Below are 22172 nucleotides of genomic sequence, written 5' to 3' on the forward strand. Positions count from 1 at the left end.
AAGTCAGAGTTTGAAAAATTTTAGTTGCTTGTCCTGACTCACTCAACTAGTAACTAGCAACAGAATTTGGTTTTTAGTCTGACACGAAGCATGTTTTTTTCAGCAATGACAGAACCTAAATAGAAGCATTTTGCATAAAGAGGCAATGTGTTTAAAAATCCATCCTTTCATCCAGAGCGTAGAGTAGGCTATGATCCACCTCCTGGGAGAACTCTGGACTCTGAGCCAACATGTAGCTCAGATTCACATGCATCTCTTTAGCTAGTAAAAACTATAAATGCTCTAGCATAAAGATTATTTGAGGCCAGGCACAGTGGCTCAAGCCTGTAATCCCAGTACTTTGGAAGGCCAAGGTGGGAGGAGCACTTGAAGCCAGGAGTCTGAGACCAGCCTGGGCAACATAGTCAGACTCCTCTTTACAAAAAATTCTTAAAAAATAGCCAGGCATGGTGGCATGTGCCTGTAGTCCTACCTACTTGGGAGGCTGAGGCAGGAGGATCGATTGAGCCCAGGAGTTTGAGGCTGAAGTGAGCAATGATAGTGCCACTGTACTCCAGCCTGGGTGACAGAGCAAGACCCTAAAAAAAATTATTTGATGTTGTCTATTGTTAGCTTCTCCCCAGACAGCTATATGTGTAATATATATGTAATAAAACTAGCTCATATGTACAAGAGTATGCATAACAAATTTATGGTTTAAAGAATAATAAAAGAGCAATCACGCTTGCAGCTAAAGAACCACGTTACCAAAACGCCCTGTAAAGTAGTGTTCTTTTAGGCCTCTGTGCCTCCGCACATGCTAGAATGTCCTCCCAGGCCTTGGGTTACACAGTGAAGTCATCCTTTGGAACCTCAGATTCAGTTTCCCTCCTCTGGGAAGCCTCCATTGTCACCCCTGAGGGACACTTAATGCTTCCATTATCCTCCCATTATGGCATTTATAACTGCATTATATTTGCTTACATGTTTGTCTCCCCAGTTGATTGAAGTTGCCAAATATTATTTAATCTCTGAATCTCTAGCAACCAGCATAAAAGCTGGTTACACAGCAAGTGCTCAATAAATACCATATTCATACAACTTAGTTTGCCTGGAGAGTCCTGATTTATGCCTGTTGTCCTAAATAATTATTGTTAAGTGCTTTCTTTTACTCTCAGAAGTGTCCTAATTTAGATTACCAATTATATGATCACTCAATAAATGTTGAATGAATAGATGAATGAATGAAGAAAGATTTTAATGGATAGAATCAAGGCAGGAAAAGCCAATATGTCAAGATTCTCAAATAAAAATTTGACAGCTGGCTACTGCACCTCCTTCTCCTCCGGAAGTGCTTGACTCTTCTGGAGACAGAGAAGATGAGTTTGTACAGACCAGATGCTCAATAACCTTTACTGAACAAATAAGTTGAAAAATGTTAGCATATTCCTTCTTCAAGAAAACTTAGATGTAAAATGTGAATTTATAGTACAGATAGCTGGTAGAGAAATTTACAAAGCTGATTTCTTATTGAAACTCAGAAAAGCAGATCAAATACTCCTAAGATAACAGTCAATAGGGGCACGTGATTTTAAAAATTCAATTTCTGTACCATTTTTTTAAAAAAAACCTCTTTTCAGTACATATATATATATATATATATATATATATATATATATATATATATACACACACACATACATACCAGTTAGTTATCCTTGCTCTTAGGCAAAGATATAATCTCCTTTAGTTTGGTGTTATAAATACAAATTTTATTTTTTAAACTTCTTTTGTTATTCAAGTAGAAAAAGCTGTTTTTAACCACTGTTACACAAAAAACAGAAAGTGAGGCAATCCATCTTTCAGACAATAATCTTCTCTTCCTCCAACAATGTCATCTTCTTTGAAAGTCCAGATAATTCCTTGTAAATAAGGCTTTTAATAAATTACCAATATGTAATAGGTCCATCTTCTTCCTAACTACTTAATGCACTGTTGCATAGCAACAATTTCTTTTTCCTGCTTCTTTTTTGATGGAAGTCTGAGAGTCTGAAATCTGCATTGGCTTGGTTGAGCTTGGCAATTTTTTTGGTACCAGGGATGCAAATATCCATTGTAGAAATCAGTAGCTGTTAGTGTTTTCTTAAGCATCACTGATCGAACACCAATCCAGCCATCCTTAAGAGCAAAAGATAAACAGGGAATAAGAAGTGATGGCAAAACTGAAAAACTAAGTAAATTTTAGTTTATAAAATTTTACATGGAAACAAATAAATAAACCAATAAACCTTCATTAAATGCCTAGCTGTAAACAGCATTGTACTAAGTAACATATACAATTCCCTGACTCCAAAAGTTTATTACCAAGGAGAGGTAACAAATGTACAGACCTGCATAATCCTATTTAAACATAAAGGGAGCAGAGTAAAAAGACATGTTATATTTGCGTGGTGCTTTACAGTTTTCAGAGTATGTCCATATATCTTACTGTGACTGGTCATCAAAACATAACAAATCTAAAAGGCAGGTGGATCCAATATCATGCCCAGTTTAGTTTAGTTTAGTTTTGAGATGAGGTCTTGAGATGTTGCCCAGGCGGGACTTGAACTCCTGGGCTTCTCCCTGCCTCAGCCTGCTGAGAGGAATACAGGTGGGCAACACTGCACCCAGCTATCATCCTCCTTTCAGAAGAGGAAACTGATACCCAGAGAGGATGGGTGACTTGTCTGAGCTAACACAACTGGTAAGACTTAAATTTACATATTCTGACAAACCCAGCTTCTTTCTGAGAGCACGCTGCAGACATGTAATCCATATATATACAGACCCAGATAAGGACGGTAAGACCTATGGACCCAACACTGTTCCAGAATAAATTGGCGAGAGATGAAGAAAGGTTGATGGAGGAAAATTGTGTATCTACAGTCTGTGTAGGTCAGATCAATCTATCACACATTTTAAATAATGCTTCTTGAGCATGAAGCATCTGACCTAAACACCACATGACAGAAAATACCCAGGAAATGGAAGGAATGTGGAACACTTCTCGGAACACACCATGCTCTTATAAAACAATACTAGTTCCAAAGTCATTTTAAATAGTTCAGAAATCTCTTAATTACTGTTGAGCAGTGAAAGAAAGTAGGATAGATGCCCTGCACTAGTTCAGCCAGATACTTCAATATGACTATTTTTTTTGTTACCAAGCACAGGAGCTTGTTAATTGAATTAGGTTACTGAAAATATATAAGTTTTCTTTTAAGAAAGCACTGAAGTTACTGAATCTTCTTTCACCGATTAATAATAATGACTTGGAAAAACTTCATCACTTTAAAAAAATTATGCTAAAGATTACACTATTTCTTCAAAAAATTAAACTGCCTATTGGCCCAATCTAATGGACAGGAAGTTAAATAAAGTGAACTACAAACAATAAATTTACAAACTATAAACTTAGTAAATAAAACAAGTATGATAATTTGAAACTAAAGGAAAATGTACCTTGCAATAAACCAGCAGGATTTGTGACTGCTTATGGTATATTATTGATCCTGGAATAACAGCCTGTCCTGTTAACATTGGATCTGAAGAATGTAAAAAAAAAAAGATGCGAGAGAGAAATAAATTATGCAACTTCATGGTACTTCTCAAAAACCAAAAAAAGGGACACATTTTGCTGATGCCCTGACTTTGTAATCCAAAACTTATGAGGAAGCCATAGTGCTCTGTGTACATCACCAGCCCAAAGGAAAGCTTTCCACACACATAAGAAGCTACAATTCCTTCACCTAGTCTCCCAGTGATCACCTGAAATGCTGAATCTAGAAGTTTTGTGTTATTCTTTTGGGAAAATAACTACTAACCAGTGGAGAGATACACAGGATGCTTAGGATTTAAGCAGCCCTTTCATCCCTGCCCAAACAAGTCCTAATTTCTAGGTTCCAAGGAAACTCCAACTACCTCTAGACTAGGTCAGCTCCCTCTGGGGCTCACATTCCTTCTATCTACCATATCAAGAGGGCACTGATGAGCCTTAGAATGGACTGTGGCATGAAATGCTATATAAGCTGGCCTAGATTTTCACTGAGCTGCCCAGATATTTCCATCATGATTTTCACCAGAATAAAATTAACCAAGTCATTTTATACTCCCTGAAAATCTTAAAGTAGGAAATCACAGAGCTTAAAATGGGATAGGAACACTGCTCTGCCTACTTCCCAGGGTCTTATAATGATTAAATGAGAAAATACATGTGGATGGACATTGCAAAGAGTAAGACAATAAGTGAAAGTAAAGAATTATCATTGAACTGAAACAATCTCAAAGAATCCTTATTTTTAGTAAATGTGACCTATGGTAAAACAGATACATTTTCAAATAGACTATAGTGAAAACATCTTCCAAGTCAGCTATTCAAAAGTTAGTACCAGCAAGGACCGGGCTGTTAACTTCTACCAAATCCAGAAGTTTAATGGTATTCTCCATCCAGAGCGTCTGCAATGGAATCTGCAAATAACATTAAAGAAGGTATGATAAAGGAATGAGCCCAACCCCTAAACCCTTTTCAACTACTATTTTGTGTTAATCTAGTCTGACTTTTCTCCTAATTAGAGGAATTGGGAACTCAAGTCACTAAATTTTATGGAACAGAACATAAATGTCACCCTCTATGTCAGTCTTTCCAGGATTTATAAGATCTTAAACATTACAGCATTTGTGTTAAAAAAATTTTAGAAAGTGATGGTATTTTGCATTCCTATCCCCAGAGGTAACCACTGTCAATAGTTTTATGTGTATTTCCCTGTATTTTTTCTACAAACATGATTATAAAAATCTAGAACATACTGTTTTACAAGGAAGTTTTGTTACTTCACCATAAGCCAGGGACAACTTTTCAGCAGTACACACCTACTTCACTCTATCTGCTGTACAGTATCGAAAATGTAATTTTCTAATACTTTTTGGTGGATATTCTAGTTATTTTCAATTTCTTGCTATTATATCATTATAAAATATGGTAATAAACAGCTTTGTAGATAAACTTTTGAGCACTTACATATTTCTGGAAAATAGTTTTGGGTTTTTTTTAAGTGGAATGCCTGGGATAAAAAGCATCATTTTATTATTAAGCTGCCTTGATTAGTGAAAAAAAATGGTAATTTATTGCTGTTTTTTGTTTTGTTTTGTTTTTGAGACAGAGTCTCACTCTGTTGTCCAGGCTAGCGTGCTGTGGCGTCATCCTACCTCACAGCAACCTCAAACTCCTGGGCTCAAGTGATCTTCCTGCCTCAGCCTCCTGAGTAGCTGGGATTGCGGGCACTCGCCACTACGCCCGACTAATTTCTTTCTATTTTTAGTAGAGATGGGGTCTCACTCTTGCTCAGGCTGGTCTCGAACTCCTGAACTCAAGCGATCCTCCCACTTTGGCCTTTCAGAGTGCTAGGATTACAGGCGTGTGCCACTGCCCCCCGCCTATTGCCATGTTGAGGAGTTTTCCATGTATTTACTTGTACTTTTTATTTATTTCTCTGTCACCTGCCTATTTCTGCACTTTGCCCATATTTTTAAAAACTAGGATGTTCATCTTATTAATTTGTAAAAATATTTTCTCTATTTAGGAAATCAGCCTTTTAACTCTTGTGTTATGAATATTCTCCCCACTTTGTTGACTTTTAATCTTGGGGACAGTCATTTTTTTTCATGTGTAAGTATTTAATTTTTATAGAGTTAATATTTATCAGTCTTTTTTCTCGTGACTTCAGTGGTTTATGTCATACTTAAAAAGGCCTACCTCATACTTGAAGATTATTAAATACTGTAAAATCATTCAAATGTACTTTTTTCCAGTCCTTGTGGTTTCATTTTTTACATTTAAATCCTTGATCCATCTAGATTTTATTGTGGTAAAAAACACATAACACAAAATCTACCCTATTAGCAAATTTCAAGTGTACAGTATTGTTAACTATATATGCATTGTTGTACAGCAGTTATTTTGATTTTAAAAGGTAAGACTTGAGGGGTCCCCCCTCCAGTGGTTAGCCAGTTGTCCCAGTGGTATTTACAGGATAATCCATCTCCCCTGCCCCCCAATGTGAAATGCTATTTCTATCACATAACACATTTCCAATATACTTAAGATCCTAGAACTTGATTTAAATAGGTTAATAAAAATTAACACACACCAGGAAATAAGTTCTATCAATTTTATGAATTAAAGACATTTATTTTCAAACTATAGCTCATTCTTCCATTTCATAGATGGAGAAAGTGAGGCTCAGAAAAATGTAGCTATTTTCCCAAGGCTGGATGCAGCTAGTTAGTGGCAGAGCCAGGGTCAGATTCTGTTTTCTGATTCTCAGCTCAGTGCTCTTTTTATGACATCCTTTAAAGAGGACACTTAACTTTCAGAAGAGTTAGGTTGTGGTAATAATTTAAACATTAAATCAAAGAATTAAATAAATTTGAAGAAAAAGTTCATAAGTACTCATAACCTTATATATGTCGTATTTGGGGACAATATCCTCTTCTATATCTTGCAGGCTCATTTTTCTTTCACCTGCTGTCACAAGTTATACAACAATTTTCATGTGTGTCACTTTTTCCTTTCAAAGAACTCAAAATATTTTTGAAACATGCTACTGAGTAAAAAAGATTCAGATCTACTGAGTAATAAACGTGCTGGGTACACATTCAAATATACAATTCTTGCTCTTGAGGAAAGCTCACCTGTCATCAGAACATTACAGAAAGGAAAGGGATGGTAAGAATATAATCATTTCAGTGTTAACCATCATTACTGTCAAAATCATATGTTTGCATAGATTTAGATTCATATAGTTTATTTCATTTGATCTTGACAGTTGTATACATGGTCATTAACCCCATTTTAGAGGTAAAAAAGCAGAAGCTCAGAGAAGATAAGGGCCTTGCTTTGGGTCAGTAAAGGGCAGCGCTAGGAATCAAACCTCACCTTCTGGCTCTATGATAAGTGCTTGGTCTTCTATAGTACAATGCTTTTCTCCACAGAGGAAAGGTCTGAATTGCAGAAGGTAAGGATCATTATGCAGGAAGTCAGAGATGCTAAGAGATTTCAAGCTCCTGGCCTAAACTGCATCTCAGGAATTTGTCTACTTGGTATCTCCATATGGATGTCTTCTAAGTATCTCAAACTTAACATGGCCAAAACAGAACTATTTATTTCTCTCCCCAAATTTGTTCCTCCCTAGATATCCTCATTTCAATTAAATGGTACCACTATTCACCCAGTTGCTCAAGCCAAAAACCTATGAATGATCCTAATTTCTCTTTCCTCAGCAAATCCGATTGACTCTACTTCCAAAGTACAGCCTGGATGTTCACTTCTTTTTGTTTTTTAGAGACAGAATCTTGCCATGTTGCCTAGGCTAGCCTTGAATTCCTGAACTCAAGTGATCCTCCACCTCAGCCTCCTGAGTAGCTGGGACTACAAGCTTGTGCTACCACGCCCCACGTGGATGTCCACTTCTTTCCAATTTGTTATCATCATTGCCCAAATTGCCATCATCTGTCACCTGGGCTACAGTTCCAGCTTCTTGACTGACCTCCAGTGCATTCTCCAGCATTAGCCAGAGTGACCTTTTAAGAACATATATACCTAATCCCATTACTTCCTGCTCAAGCCCTCCAGTGACTTCCCACTACACATCAATCCTATTCAATCTTGCCTCTGACCTCATCTTATGCTACTCTCCACCTTGCTGGCTTTGCTCCAGCCATAGCAGCCTCATTTCTGTCCCTCAGACACGTCCAGCTCTTTTCCACCTTGGGTCTTTTATTTTTGACTGTTTTATTGAGATACAATTCACATACCATAAAATTCACCCCTTTACAGTGTACAATTCAGTGGTTCTTAGTAGACTCACAGAGTTGTTCAACCAATACCGCTAATTTTTTTCTCACCTAATTTAGAACATTTTCATCACCCTCCTCCTGCAAAAAATTCTACACCCGTTACCAGAAAGTCCCCGTTACTTTCTCTCCCCAGCCTATGGATTTGCCTGTCTGGACATTTCACATAAATGGAATTATATAATATGAAGCCTTTTGTGATTGCCTTCTTTGATTTAGCATAGTGTTTGTAAGATTCATCCATGTTGTACGTGATTATGATTATGGCTGAATAATATCCCATTGTATGGATATATCACATTTTATTTATCCATTATCAGTTGATGGACATTTGGGTCATTCTACTTTTTGGCTGTTCTGAATAATGCTGCTATGAACATGTGGGTACAAATTTTTGTGTGGACATGTTTTTCAATTCTCTTGAGTATAAACCTAGAAGTAGAAATCCTGGGGCATATGGTAACTCTGTGTTTAACTTTTTGAGGAGCTGCCAAACTGTTTTCCACAGTGGTTGCACCATTGTACATTCCTATCAGCAACATATGAGGGTTCCAAATTTCTCCACATCCTTGTTAACACTATTGTCTTTTTTAATTATACCCATCCTAGCAAATATGAAGTGGTATCTCATTATGGTTCTGATTTGCATATCCCAAAATACTAATGAAGTTAACCATCTTTTCATGTGCTTATTGGCCACTTACAGATATTCTTAGGAGAAATATCTACTCATATTCTTTGACTATTTTCCTATTGGGCTATTTGTCTTTTTACCATAGAGATGTCAAAGTTCTTTATATATTCTGGGTACTATACCCTTATCAGAGATATGATTTGCAAATGTTTTCTCCCATTCTTTTAGCTGTCTTTTTTGCTTTCTTGATAATGTCCTTTGAAGCACCACAGTTTTTAATTTTGATGAAGTCCAATTTCTCCACTTTTAGTTTGGTTGCTTATGCTTTATGGCATCATACCTAAGAAACCACTGCCTAATTTGATGTCATGAATACTTACACCTATGTTTTCTTCTAAGAGTTTTATAATTTTAGCTCTTAGTCTTTGATCCATTTTGAGTTAATTTTTGTATATGATGTAAGGTAAGGGTCCAAATTCATTCTTTTGATTGTGGACATCAGTTATCCCAGCACCATTTATTGAAAAGACTATTCTTTCTCCATTGAATTGTCTTGACACTCTTGTCAAAGAACTGATCATAAATGCATGGGTTTATTTCTAGACTCTTAATTATACTGCACTGCACTACAGCCAGTACCACACTATTTTGATTACTGTAGCTTTGAACTAAGTTTTGAAATTGGAATGTGTGAGTCCTCTAATTTTGCTATTTTTCAAGATTGTTTTGGCTTTTCTGGGCCCCTTGCAATTCCATATGAATTTTAGAGGCAGCCTGTCAATTTCTGCAAAGCCAACTGGGATTTTTATATGAACTGTTTGAATCTGTAGATCAATTTGGGGAGTAGGGACATCTTAACAATATTAAGTTCATCTAATCAATGAACACAAACAGAGGTCTTTCCATTTATTTGGGTATTCTTTTACTGTTTATTAGCTCTAATAGTTTTTTTTGGAATTCTTTATATAAGATCATGTCATCTGCAGATAGAGATGGTTTTACTTCTTCCTTTCTAATCTGGTTGTCTTTTGTTTCTTTTTTCTTGCCTAATTACCTAGGCAGAACAAAGTTAAATAGAAGTCATGAGAGCAGACATCTTTGTCTTGTTCCTGATCTTAGGGGGAAAGCTTTCAGTCTTTCATTAAGTATGATGTTAGCTGTAGGTTTTTCATAGATACCCTTTATCAGGATGAGGAAGTGTCCTTCTATTTCTAGTTTATTGAGGCTTTCTTAATGTGTTGAAATTTATAGAATGCCTTTTCTTCATCTATTGAGACAATGATGCGGCTTTTGTTCTTTATTCTATTAATATGTATATTACATTGAATGATTTTCATATGTTGAACCAACCCTGCATTCCTGGGATAAATCCTACCTGGTCATGGTATATAATCCATTTTTATATATTGTTAAATTCAGTTTGCTAATTCTGTTGAGGATTTTTACATCTGTATTTATAGGGGATACTAATCTGTAGTTTTCTTTTCTTTTTCTTTTTTTTTTTTGAGACAGAGTCTCGCTTTGTTGCCCAGGCTAGAATGAGTACCGTGGCGTCAGCCTAGCTCACAGCAACCTCAGACTCCTCAGCCTAAGTGATCCTACTGCCTCAGCCTCCCGAGTAACTGGGACTACAGGCATGCGTCACCATGCCCGACTAATTTTTTCTATATAGATTTTTAGTTGGCCGTATAATTTCTATTTTTGGTAGAGACAGGGTCTCGCTCTTGCTCAGGCTGGTCTCAAACTCCTGACCTTGAGCAATCCACCCGCCTCGGCCTCCCAGAGGGCTAGGATTACAGGCATGAGCCACCACGCCCGGCCATGTAGTTTTCTTTTCTTGTGATTCTTTGTCTGATTAGTCCACCTTGGGTTTTGTACTAGCTGTTCCCTCTGCCTGAAATGGTCTTTCTTTGATCTTGGCATAGCTGGTTCCTTACTGTCTTTCAGACCTCAATTTAAATGTCAGTTCAGAGAGGCCTTCCCCATCCACCCAACCTAAAGTAACCTCTAGTTATTCTATCACATGATCCTATTTTAATTTTCATCATGGAACTTATCACACTGTTTGATATTTTTCTTATTTATTTGCTTATTTGTTGTTTGTCCTTTCATATCACCTGTATCTCTAGCACCTAGCACACTGCTTGACACATAACAGGCCTTCAATAAATATTTTGTTGAATGAATGAATGAATAATAGCAGCTGTCATTTAATAAGTACCTACTCTGTGCCAGATGCTGTAAAATAAAAAAGCTTTATATATATCAGCCCTAATCTTCTGATGAACAAACTAAAGCTCAGAGGTGAAATAACTTTCCCAAATCTACAAAGTTAGGAGGTAGCAGAAACAAGACGGAATCCAGCTCTGTCTGGTTCTAAAGTCTATGTTCCCAGATGCCATTCTGCTGTAGCAGAAAAAGTATAGGATTTGAAGTTAGATAGATTTCATTCAAAACCTGACTCTCTCATTAACCAACCATATGACCTTGATGAACACTCAATAATAATTCACTGAGTATCTACTTTGAGCCTCTCTTCAGCTTTAAAATGGCATGCTACGGATATCCAGGGGTAGTTCCCCATTTTACTCATCGTTAATAACAGAGGTGGTCCATTAAAAACTACACATTTGGTAGGCCTAGAGTTTAAATAACACAAGTGGCTATCAAAATGAAGGAAAAAAACCCCACAAATTTGTCAAGGAACTGAGAATTTAACTCAAATATTTTAATAAGCTATTATATTACGACTTCATTTTGTACACCATATGTAGAAATCAATGATTTAAGAATTTGATTATAAAAATTTGACCAGAGACAGAAAGATACACTGGAAAAAAGCACTGGATTAGGAGTTAGAAGATTTAGGTTCATTATTTAGTGACTGGGCACCCCTCAGTTAGCCATCTCATTTTCATTCCCCTCACCTATGAAATAATAAAACTTGGTTATGGGAAACTACAAAATACATATATTTGAAAGTGCTTTGTGAATTCTGAGGCCTCTATAAAAACTTAAAGTTTAAAATAAATTTCAGGTTTCCTAGGTTTAGTTTATGAGATCCATTCCTAAATAAAAATATTCAGAAAGCAAATTACACACAAAAATACCAATTAGGTAAAACTGCAACCTAACTTCCCAACTTACTATATCTCCAATGGCACGATAAAGTCTGAATATTTGCTCTGAAGTTTGTTCCTCCCATTTTATACAGCTGGTACCAGCAGAAATCTTAGGGGCTACAAGATAAAGCCAAGAACAAAAATGAATGTCAAGTTCAATGTCCATGAATTGATAATTATTAATGCTGAATAACAGATACAAAAGAATTCATTATGATAGTCTCTCAACTTTTCTACATGTTCAAAAATACTAAAAGAAAACATGGGTGAACTTCTTTATAACCTGGGAGTAGAAAATGCCTTTCTAACTATGACTCAAAGTCCAGAAGCAATTAAAGATGGATAAATGAGACACTACATAAAAATAAACTTTTCTTTTTCTTTCTTTTTTTTTAGAGACAAGGTTTTGCTCTGTTTCCTGGTTGGAGTACAATGGTACAATCATAGCTCACTGCAGTCTCAAACTCCTGGGCTCAACTGATCCTCCTGCCTCAGCCTCTGGAGTAGCTGGGACCATAGGTGCTCACCACTAGAGTCTCTCTATGTTACCCAGGTTAGTCTTGAACTCCTGGCCTCAAGCAATCCTCCCACTTCAGCCTCCCAAAGTGCTGGGATTACAGGCATGAGCCACTGTACCTGGCCAAAAATAAACATTTTTTATACGTTGTAAGTTAAATCAAAAAACAAATTACAAACTGAAAGAATTTGCAATTTATATCATAGAGGACTAATTTCTCTATTATATAAAGTACTTCTAAAATCTGAGAAGAAAAAGAACTGATTAAAAAATGGGCAAAAGGCCCCAGCGCTGTGGCTCACATCTGTAATCCTAGCACTCTGGGAGGCCAAGGCGGGAGGATCGCTCGAGGTCAGGAGTTTGAGACCAGCCTGAGCAAGAGCGAGACCCCATCTCTACTAAAAAATAGAAAGAAAATAGCTGGACAACTAAAAATACATAGAAAAAATTAGCCGGGCACGGTGGCGCATGCCTGTAGTCCCAGCTACTCGGGAGGCTTAGGCAAGAGGATTGCTTGAGCCCAGGAGTTTGAGGTTGCTGTGAGCTAGGCTGATGCCGAGGCACTCTAGACCGGGCAACAGAGTGAGACTCTGTCTCAAAAAAAAAAAAACACCACAAAAAACTATTCCAAGATACAATTTCTTATGTGTTATATTAGGAAGTAACATGTGCTTAAAGTTATTCATAGCAGTATTATTTGAAATAGCAAAACAATGGAAACAACCCAAATACCCATCAATAAGGGATCTGTTGAATAAATTATGATATATCCACACAGTGGGAACTAGGCCAGCATAAAAAAGAAAGAGGAAAATCTCTTCTCACTAATAGGAAGTGGTCTCCAAGATATACTGCTAAGTGAAAAAAGAACAGTGTAGAAGAGTGTATATTTTATGCCACCTTTTGTGAAAGAAAAAAGGAAAAATAACAATATGTGCGTGTTTGCTTATTTTGGCAAAATAACTGGAAGGCTAAATCAGAAGCTAATAAAAATAGCTATAGAGAGAGGAATATAAGATTGGAGGAGCTAGGGATAGCAGAAGGACTTCTCTGAGTATATCTTTAAAATTATTTTAACTTTTAAACCATGTAAATATTTTATGTATTAAAAAAATAAAATTTAAATGTTATAGCTCTTTTAGAATTTATCTAGCAGGTTTTCTGGTCAACACTGGAAGACACCCCCCCACCCTGAAAAAAATAAAATAAAATTTAATCTTAACGGAAAATATAGCAATCCCTAAGATCAAGAACAAACTGAAATAAATAAACTCGACTATATATCAAACTAAGTAACAAAACTACATGAAAAAAAATTATCTCCAGTAAATTCTGAACATAGTAATCTGACTATATACCTTTAGTAGGATATATCTTAAAGAGAAAAAAAACTGCAAAGAAATCTTAAATCTTACTTGATAGTTCTACTATTAGCAGTATAATAATATTGAAACTATTTTATGATAATAAATAAATAGGTTAATATTAAAAAGATAGGTAGTATGAGAAAATATAAAGAAACCCCCTAATGTTAAATTTGAATCATAAACAATATGAACTTGAGTATATTTTTAAAAATGTAATTTCTAGTTTTGCCCATTAACAGCCTATTTTGGGACACACTGTTGTACTAGATGGTCTCTAAATATCAACCCCACTAAAAGGAACAAGGGCTCCCTGAAGAAATGGCTGATTCCAACACAGTCCAGAGAATTTATAAGGTGAGCCTGGCACATACTGTGGTAGAAAGCAAGGAAGCACTCAAAACCAGCAGGGCGTGGGGAGTGTCAAAAGGATGCAGGAATCCCCAACTTTACGGGGTTCCCACTGGCCAAACTTGGGACATTTGAGCAGCACAAAGTATTAGGACTATAATATACTGTAAAATACAATAAATGAAAATCTATGAGCCAAATGATATTAAAAAGAATTTATTTGCCACCATAATTGAAGGGGATTATGGTACCAAGTCCTTACTCTAAAAACTGACAATTAAAGAATTAAGCCTTTATCCCAATTTTAGGATGAACTAAAATTCATCCCCAATTAACGAGGAAAAACTCTTCTTTCCAGAACAATACTAACTATTAAATGCAAAAGGAATTGAAAAATCACCATTTTATAATCTCTAATGAAATAATTCATTCAGGCAAGGAATATCAATTTGTGCCAAAACCATTATGTGAAAGGTTGTTAGGGAACAGGATATTTGCACAGTGCCAAAGTACTACCTCACAGATTACCTGCTAATTGCCTGGCTAACTGAAGTGAGACCTACAAATTGGAGGGGGACAAAAGTAAGACTTGTCTGAGTATATCCTTTTAAATGGCTTTAATTTTTGAGTCAGGTATACGTTTTACATATTCAAAAAATAAAATTAAATCATAAAAAAATAAAAAGAATCCCTAAAATTAAAAACAAATGGAGGCCAGGCGAGGTGGCTCACACCTGTAATCCTAGCACTCTGGGAGGCCGAGGCGGGTGGATCGCTCGAGGTCAGGAGTTTGAGACCAGCCTGAGCAAGAGCGAGACCCCATCTCTACTAAAAGAAATACAAAGAAATTAGCTGGACAACTAAAAATATATACATAAAAAAATTAGCCGGGCATGGTGGCACATGCCTGTAGTCCCAGCTACTCGGGAGCTGAGGCAGGAGGATCGCTTGAGCCCAGGAGTCTGAGGTTGCTGTGAGCTAGGCTGACTCCACGGCACTCTAGCCTGGGCAACAGAGTGAGACTCTGTCTCAACAAACAAACAAACAAACAAACAAACAAAAAAACCAAATGGTAACAAATGTCACTGAAACACAGTATCATCTATGAAATACTCTTCCTAAAAACTTTTAGCCTGAATCTAGTCAAATCTTTAGAACTTCTAATTTATAGGAAATATAAGGGATAGAAAACATGTTAAACACACTGAAAGGAAACAAACAAATCAGGTAACTGGCCTGGTCTCTTCAAAAAGTCAACGACATAGAAAGGAAAAATAGCAGAGGAATTCCTTTAGACTAAAGAGATATAATAACTAATTGCAACTGAATTCTAGTTTGAAAAATACAACAGCTATAAAATATATATTTTTAGACAATTAGGAATATTTAAATACGGACTGGATATTGGATGCTATTAAGGAATTGTTCATTTTTCTTAGTAAATGCATGCTAAAGTACTTAGAGATGAAAGGTCATGATTCATTCTTCCAAATGAGTATGTAAAATTTAAAATATATATACTAAATAAACACATAGAAAGAAAATACGGCCAAACATTAGTAATTGTTGACTTCGGGGTAAACCGATGTTCATTATACTAGTCTTTCAATTTATCTATTTAATACTTTCAAAATAAGAAGTCGGAGAAAAAATGTCCAATCCTTTATAAGGCTACATGCTAAGAGGGGGAACGAGAGCTTACCAAACATTCTTTGGAAAAGAACACACAACGGACACTCAATCTTTAGTTAAAATTAAGGGAAAAGTACAGTGAAGAAGTCAGAGTACTCAGATGCCGTCATAACAAACAAAACCTTCTGGAAGTTGTGAGAGGCTCTGCAAGCTTCACTCACCATATGTCGCCCCCTCCGTTGGCTGCTTCCTTCCATTGTTCAGACTTTCAGGCAAATTTTTCAAAACTGAAATGAGCTGCAGAAAAAAAAAGAGAGTGATATATTCAGGAGGAACAGAAGAACAAAAGCAGAAACGTATTATAATTCAGTATCATGAAACGACCTAAAACTTTAGAAGAGGTGTGCAGCAGGGTAAGGTAGCAAACTGGCTTAAGTTGTGAGGATGTGTGTCCACTCGGTGGACTCTCAGTAGAGATGCCGCTCTCTGCAGAGTATGGGTCTTTGATTCACTTCCAGAGAATGCTGGGCTTTGCCCGGCTGTGCGAGCTTTTAGTATCAGTACAGCCTGTGCTCAGCTATCCACTCTCACTTCCCAGGAAGGAAAGCAGTGGAGCCTCACAGAAGGAGAACGTACTCTGGAGTTACATGCTCTGAGTTCAAATCCCAGTTCCACTACCTGCTAGCTGTCTCATTGTGGAAGTTATTTGTCTGTGGCCTTCAATGTTGTCATCATCTGTGTAATGACTGACAGCTACAACTACCTCAAAGGTTTGGTGGGAAGGTTAAAAAAAAAAATCCATGGGGTATCTAGAAGAGTCTGGCACACAAGCCAATGCTGGCAGCCACTATTATGAGATCATTTCAGAGGTGAGTGCCTAAAATAGAAAATACTATCAATATAGTTGGGAAAAAATTTCCCCTGTATAAAATTGACTAGCTTCATATGAAAAACATGAATTTAGTCACTAAACATTTACCTAACTCCTCCTCCATGCAGATTCAATGAGCTATACAAAGCCACAGGGAGGAAAGATCATCTATAGGTAGGTGCTCAGCAAAATCCCAGTGCCTATATTAATGGATGGAAATGACGGGAACTCAGGTATAGAAGTGGGAGAAAAGCTAAGAGTCACTTAGGAAGTTGCTATTAGTTCAGTCTGACAGGGGTGCAAGATATATATATGAGAGTGAGGAGAGTGAAATTGGGAAGAATAGTCTAAAGTTCTCACTATGAAATGTAGTGGACCATATAAGATCATCTGTTTCATTTGAAAGATTTTATTAAGTACCTATTCTGTGTAAATCCTCAAAGATCTATATGAGATCAGAAATGCCAGCCTCATTTTTAGGAAGCCAGAGATAGAAACCACTTTTTTTTTTTTACAAAAGCTTAAAATTACATGTCATAAAATTGTTCTTTTCATCATAATTACTTAGGAAACCCACTAAATCAATCAAAAGCAGTACGATATTGGAGAAGTGTACCATGTTAGCACCCAGTCTTGACAACACTGCTTCTAATTCCTTTGAGGTGCTCTTGGGTGCCACAGGAATGGTTTCTTGTTTGAGAATTGGGCCTACATCAAATCTAGCAAAAAATCAAAAGCAAACAGTAATATGATTACTATTTTTTAAGATCAATGTTTGTCTACATACCAAAAAGATAATTTATTGCTGGTACTAATTTGTCTGTTAGCCATAAGCAAGGGAGATATGTCAGTTTGAAAGATGGGAGAGGAGGCCAGCCCAGTCAACATAGCGAGACTCTGTCTCTTAAAAAAAAAAAATATATATATATATATATGCACACACACACACAATTGCATATCAGGAATCTCACTGCAATAACAAATAATTATAACATTAGTAATAAATAGTATGAAAAATCTCTACTGGCATGTCAAAAGCATAAGGCAAAGAATTTATTTTCCAAGGAAGCACGATTAGGAAATTCACAATTCTTTCTTTCTATATTTCCTTCCTCAAAGGATAAGAGTTTTGCCTGGATTATCATCATTGGTAATTATAAATAAATGCAAGTATATTTCCATTCCCACAAGTCTTAACATTTTATATCAAGCTCTATAAACACTAGCAATAGCCTTTCATTAGAAATACGCTTTATTTAAAACTTTTAACTTTGTCCTTCTGTTAATTCTATTTCTAACCTATGAGCTTTAATAAAATGTTTATTATGGAAAATTACAAACATTCACAAAAACAGAGTGAATAGCTAATGAATCATTGTATACATGTCACCCAGATTTTAGAATTATCAAAGTTTTTCTACTCTTGTTTCATCTACTCCCTCTCTTTTTTTCTGAAGTAAGTTAAAGCAAATCCCAGATACCATGTTGTTCTTGTGCATCTGTGAATTATTCTTTTCTATAGGGAAATTAGTTGGTAACAGGTAGAGGCTTAATAAACTCAAGTAATTTTAAATACTTGTTTCTAGATTGTAGGTATGATAGAAAAAAAAATGTTTAAGACAATTATATTACACATTGATACACAATATATTCTTACTTTAGGTTCCAAAAGTTTTTTGACCAAGGCCAGCAGAACCAAGATTCAAAACAACTAACATACAAAAATCCATATCTTATTTACATAATGTCTGCTATAGAAATTCAGGTGTTGGCCGGGCGCGGTGGCTCACGCCTGTAATCCTAGCCCTCTAGGAGGCCGAGGTGGGTGGATCACTCGAGGTCAGGAGTTCGAGACCAGCCTGAGCGAGACCCCGTCTCTACTAAAAATAGAAATAAATTATCTGGACAACTAAAAATACATATATAGAAAAAAAAATTAGCCAGGCATAGTGGCGCATGCCTGTAGTCCCAGCTACTCCGGAGGCTGATGCAGTAGTATTGCTTAAGCCCAGGAGTTTGAGGTTGCTGTGAGCTAGGCTGACACCATGGCACTTACTCTAGCCCGGGCAACAAAGTGAGACTCTGTCTCAAAAAAAAAAAAAAAAAAAAAGAAATTCAGGTGTTAATAATTTATTTCAATTAACAAATTAAAAATTTCACAAGGACTTTAAAGAGACAATGCATAAATACCAAAAGATATATGATTCATGTTAAAAACCAGAAAAAGCAGAAAGGATATAAAAGCAAAGGAAGCACTCTGGAGTCACAATTAGTGAGCACCATCCATGTGTCTTCCCCGTCCCCCCAAACAGATTGATACCAACATTTAAAATGACAAAAATCTGAAGCAAGGAAAATATGTTCTACCTTTTAGGTCTAATTTGCATAATTGTTACTCCAGTAACCGGGTCTCCGTGAAGCACTGTGTGGATTATAGGGGCTGGACCACGCCACCTCGGGAGGCAACTGGGATGGACATTCAATATGCCACTGAATTAGAAAATGCAGAAATTAGCATGGCAGTGGGCTTTACCATTTAGTTACTACTACCTAAACTATTATGTTACTTTTCATTAGTAAACTTTCCCAGAAATTTTGACACTTAAATCTAGTCACTTAAAAAGAAGTAGTTAAATGTAAATTCATAAAAAAACCAATGAAATTAATTGAAAACAGATACAGAACAACTATTCATTGTTCCAAAGATGTTCTACAACAGGTCACGATGTCTGGGAGTTTTTAAGTATTAATCAAAATGTATTTATTATTATATGAGAACCACTCAAACCCTATTATGCATCTCACGAACAGTTTGAATTATATTTATAGTTGTCACATAACTATCCTCATTTAGTTTACATATAGAATACCTAAAATAAGCCTATTGAATCCCCATCAAATGATCCAGTCACCTTTCCTGTTTCTCCCAATATACCCTATCATCCACTGATGAGAAATTTAAATACTTTACTCATCTGTAAAGTATTTAAATATATATTTAAATGAGGGTGGATGAAAGCTCATAGAGAGTGATAAGGAGTTAAATACATTTTGACAATTCATGCCACAAATAAAATGTTCTTAAAAATACTAAAAAAAACATAGAGTTCAAATTATTACATTTAAGATACCAGGTCCACCGATAAAGACCAAGGTTTCTGTATTGTATTTCCTTATAAATAAAACTTACTAGGGAAATTTAAGAATAAGAGCCTCACTCAAAAGACGGCCAAATGAAGCCACTACTCCAACATCAAATTCTCCAGACCCCACATCTGGCCACTCGTACACGGGGAGCTGAGACTGCACAGCATATTGCTTCACTGGCAGTCCTTTTGGGGAAGGGGAAGGCACTGTGACCACCTCCAATCTGTCGATTAACTCTTCTTCCTTGTTTTCCCTAAGTTAACAAGATTGGAGAAAAAAATGTGACACTGTTAGGGTGATAACTCAAAGCTAAACTACTTCACATACCACTAAGGTATTTTTATGATTAAACTTGCGAAGCATTTAGGGCTAAATGATTAAAACTAGTGTGATCGAGAGACTGAGTTTTTTTTTTAATTTAATTTTAATTATTTTAACACATTGACTGCCACACTAGAAAAAAAATTTTTTTCCCCTGGGACTATGGTATTTTATGACAAAAATAGAATAAAAACTTCAAAAATAAAACAATCCTAATTTAATGAAAAATTTGTTATTTTTTATTGTTTTCTGTGGTGTGTGAGTTATACGCAACTTGAAAAATAGTTCTCGCAGCTCCCAAGGTGAGGACACATGTGAGTTACATAGGCTTCAGGAGGCCTTGGGCTCAAAACTAGCTTGAGTTAAATATGACTCACATGGCAGTTAATGTGTTAAATTTAAAGAGCCACATGTAGCTAATGGCTACTGTTTGGACAGCATCATTCTAGACATGTCCTGTGCATACAGAAACATACAAAGTAAAGATATTTTACACAATTGGGATATTACCACATTCTGCTCTGCATTTTGATTTTTCCTCTTAACAATGATATATGTACTATTGTAAGAGTCCTTTTTAAAAAGGAGTTAAATATGCATATGTTTGTATATGCACTTAACATTTCTAGAAGAAACTGAAGACAGTGGCTGTCTCTGGACAGAAGAACTGGGAAACAGCTGGAAGGAAATGACTTTTCACTGCATATCCTCTGAATCTGCAGAATTTTGTACCATAACCATGTGTCATTCAAACAATACTTTCTAAAAAAACAAACAAAAATATATACCATGGGCATCATTCCATGGCAGTACATGTAGCACTACCTCATTCTTTTTATCTGCTGCATAGTATCCCAGTGCCCAGGGGCAGTACATTTATTTACTAACAGGTATTGCATGCACATGTTGAGGAGTTTCAAGGAAAGGGAGTATGCACCAGGGCAGTAAAAAGAAAATATAGGAGTAATGGAGCTGCTAAGTGAAGCATCACCAGAAGAGTGATCACTCAGTGAGAGACGCATGTGGCAAGATGGGAAACACTAGCACATGGAGGGTGCGCAAAGGGAACACGGAGTAAACGGTGTTTCCTTCTGGGCGTGTGTACAGAAGGGTGTGTAGAGGGAGGAATACGGTATGGGGGATTGATGGAAGATTCAATATATGAGGGGCTGCTGTGAAATATTTGCAGGGAAGAGAAGATGGAGATGACAAAAATGAATGTGTTGGGCGGGGGGAGTGGGTCAGGAAAAAACGGAACCGGGAAATAAAAAACCTAAGTTGGGGAAAAGAGGCAGAGGAGTACATAAGGAATTGCCACCACATACCATGACTTTCAGGGCAGGCTGGATTTCAAACAATTTTTTTCCCCAGAAAATATTTGTTAAATTTTATAAATACTAAATGTATACCTAAGAGTTCTGATTTATAACTTTATTCTTCTAAAAACAGTTCGGTTTTGGACTATGTCCTTGTCTCAGCCTCCCCAAAACTGGACCCCACTGTATACCAGGAGAACAAGGGGAGCAAAGGAGCGAGACATGGGTGTGCAGAAGGGCCATGGGCCTGGTAAGAACGAGCTAAATGATTGGAGGATACACATTAGATGGATGGGAGGCTGCAGGAGGGAATAGAAAGAGGCAAACTTTGAAGTCAGACCCGGTTTCAGTCCCAGCCAGCTCAGCTGATGACCTTGGGCAATCGCATAACCTCTCTGAGCCCTGGTTTCCTCACACCCAAAACCAGAAGGTTGGGGGACCGGACCGAGGTGATGCAGGTAGGCAAAGCTCCAGGCACCGGCTTGGTGCAGGGGCCCCGTGGCGCTTGGAGAACTGATAAACCGGGCCGGAAGTGGAGGGGGCAGACTGGACAGGATGGGCGTCCAAAGGCTGACCCGCGGGTGCGGCGCACCTTCCCGGCGCCCGGAGACGCAGAGATCTGGGCCCACACCGCTCCAGCGCCGCTGCTTTCCGCGGCGAGGAGTCCAAATCCCTCGGGGACGGCGGCACCGGCGCGGCACCAGCGCCTTCAGCGGCCGGGCCCCTCAAGCCCCGGCCCCAGTACCTGGCGACATGCAGCGCCCGCAACGCCTCGCGGGCGAAGTGGTCCGTGCCGAAGAAGAGCACCCGCCAGGGCGGCTTCTCGCGGACTCGGGCGTCCCGGCCGTCCTTCCCGCCGGCAGACCCGCCGAGCCCGGCCAGCGGTCGCCACTGGGGGCTCGGCCTTCGGTCCACAGCTCCACCGACCAGCCGGGGCCCCCAGCAGCGCCGCACCAGTACCCTCATGGCCACGGCGGCCGGCGGCCCGCTTTGCGCAGGCGCGCCGGGGCGGACATGAGGGCGCAGGC

General features: G+C 37.6%; 1 protein-coding gene and 1 non-coding gene across 3 annotated transcripts; one reads left to right on the plus strand and one right to left on the minus strand.

Moving 5' to 3' along the window:
* Positions 1–1898: 1898 nt before the first annotated feature.
* On the minus strand, positions 1899–22158 carry MTFMT (mitochondrial methionyl-tRNA formyltransferase). Of its 2 annotated transcripts, XM_045540931.1 has the most exons (9): positions 21890–22158; positions 19551–19760; positions 18728–18850; positions 16977–17079; positions 15711–15786; positions 11651–11742; positions 4407–4485; positions 3481–3563; positions 1899–2157 (listed from the first exon to the last, which is right to left on the minus strand). In XM_045540931.1, the coding sequence occupies exons 1-9, from the start codon at positions 22108–22110 to the stop codon at positions 1960–1962; spliced, it is 1185 nt and encodes a 394-aa protein (XP_045396887.1). In that variant the 5' UTR covers positions 22111–22158; the 3' UTR covers positions 1899–1959. The 2 variants fall into 2 exon arrangements, with proteins under 2 accessions (XP_045396887.1, XP_045396889.1); XM_045540933.1 differs by lacking the exon at positions 19551–19760 and having other exon boundaries at positions 21890–22156.
* LOC123631259 lies at positions 13265–13328 on the plus strand. The gene has a single exon (XR_006733103.1). It is a non-coding gene; the product is annotated as a U7 small nuclear RNA (small nuclear RNA).
* Positions 22159–22172: the final 14 nt, after the last annotated feature.

This window comes from Lemur catta, chromosome 1, assembly GCF_020740605.2.
Source record: "Lemur catta isolate mLemCat1 chromosome 1, mLemCat1.pri, whole genome shotgun sequence".
Taxonomy (NCBI): Eukaryota; Metazoa; Chordata; class Mammalia; order Primates; family Lemuridae; genus Lemur; species Lemur catta.

Coding starts and splice junctions, on each gene's coding strand:
- MTFMT (XM_045540931.1), bottom strand. CDS start 22,110: ATGAGGGTACTGGTGCGGCGCTGCTGGGGGCCCCGGCTGGTCGGTGGA. Junction 18,851..19,550: donor CTTATTCTTAAATTTCCCTA/GTAAGTTTTATT, acceptor TTTCTAATTCAG/TGGCATATTGAATGTCCATC. Junction 2,158..3,480: donor TCCTGCTGGTTTATTGCAAG/GTACATTTTCCT, acceptor TTTGCTCTTAAG/GATGGCTGGATTGGTGTTCG.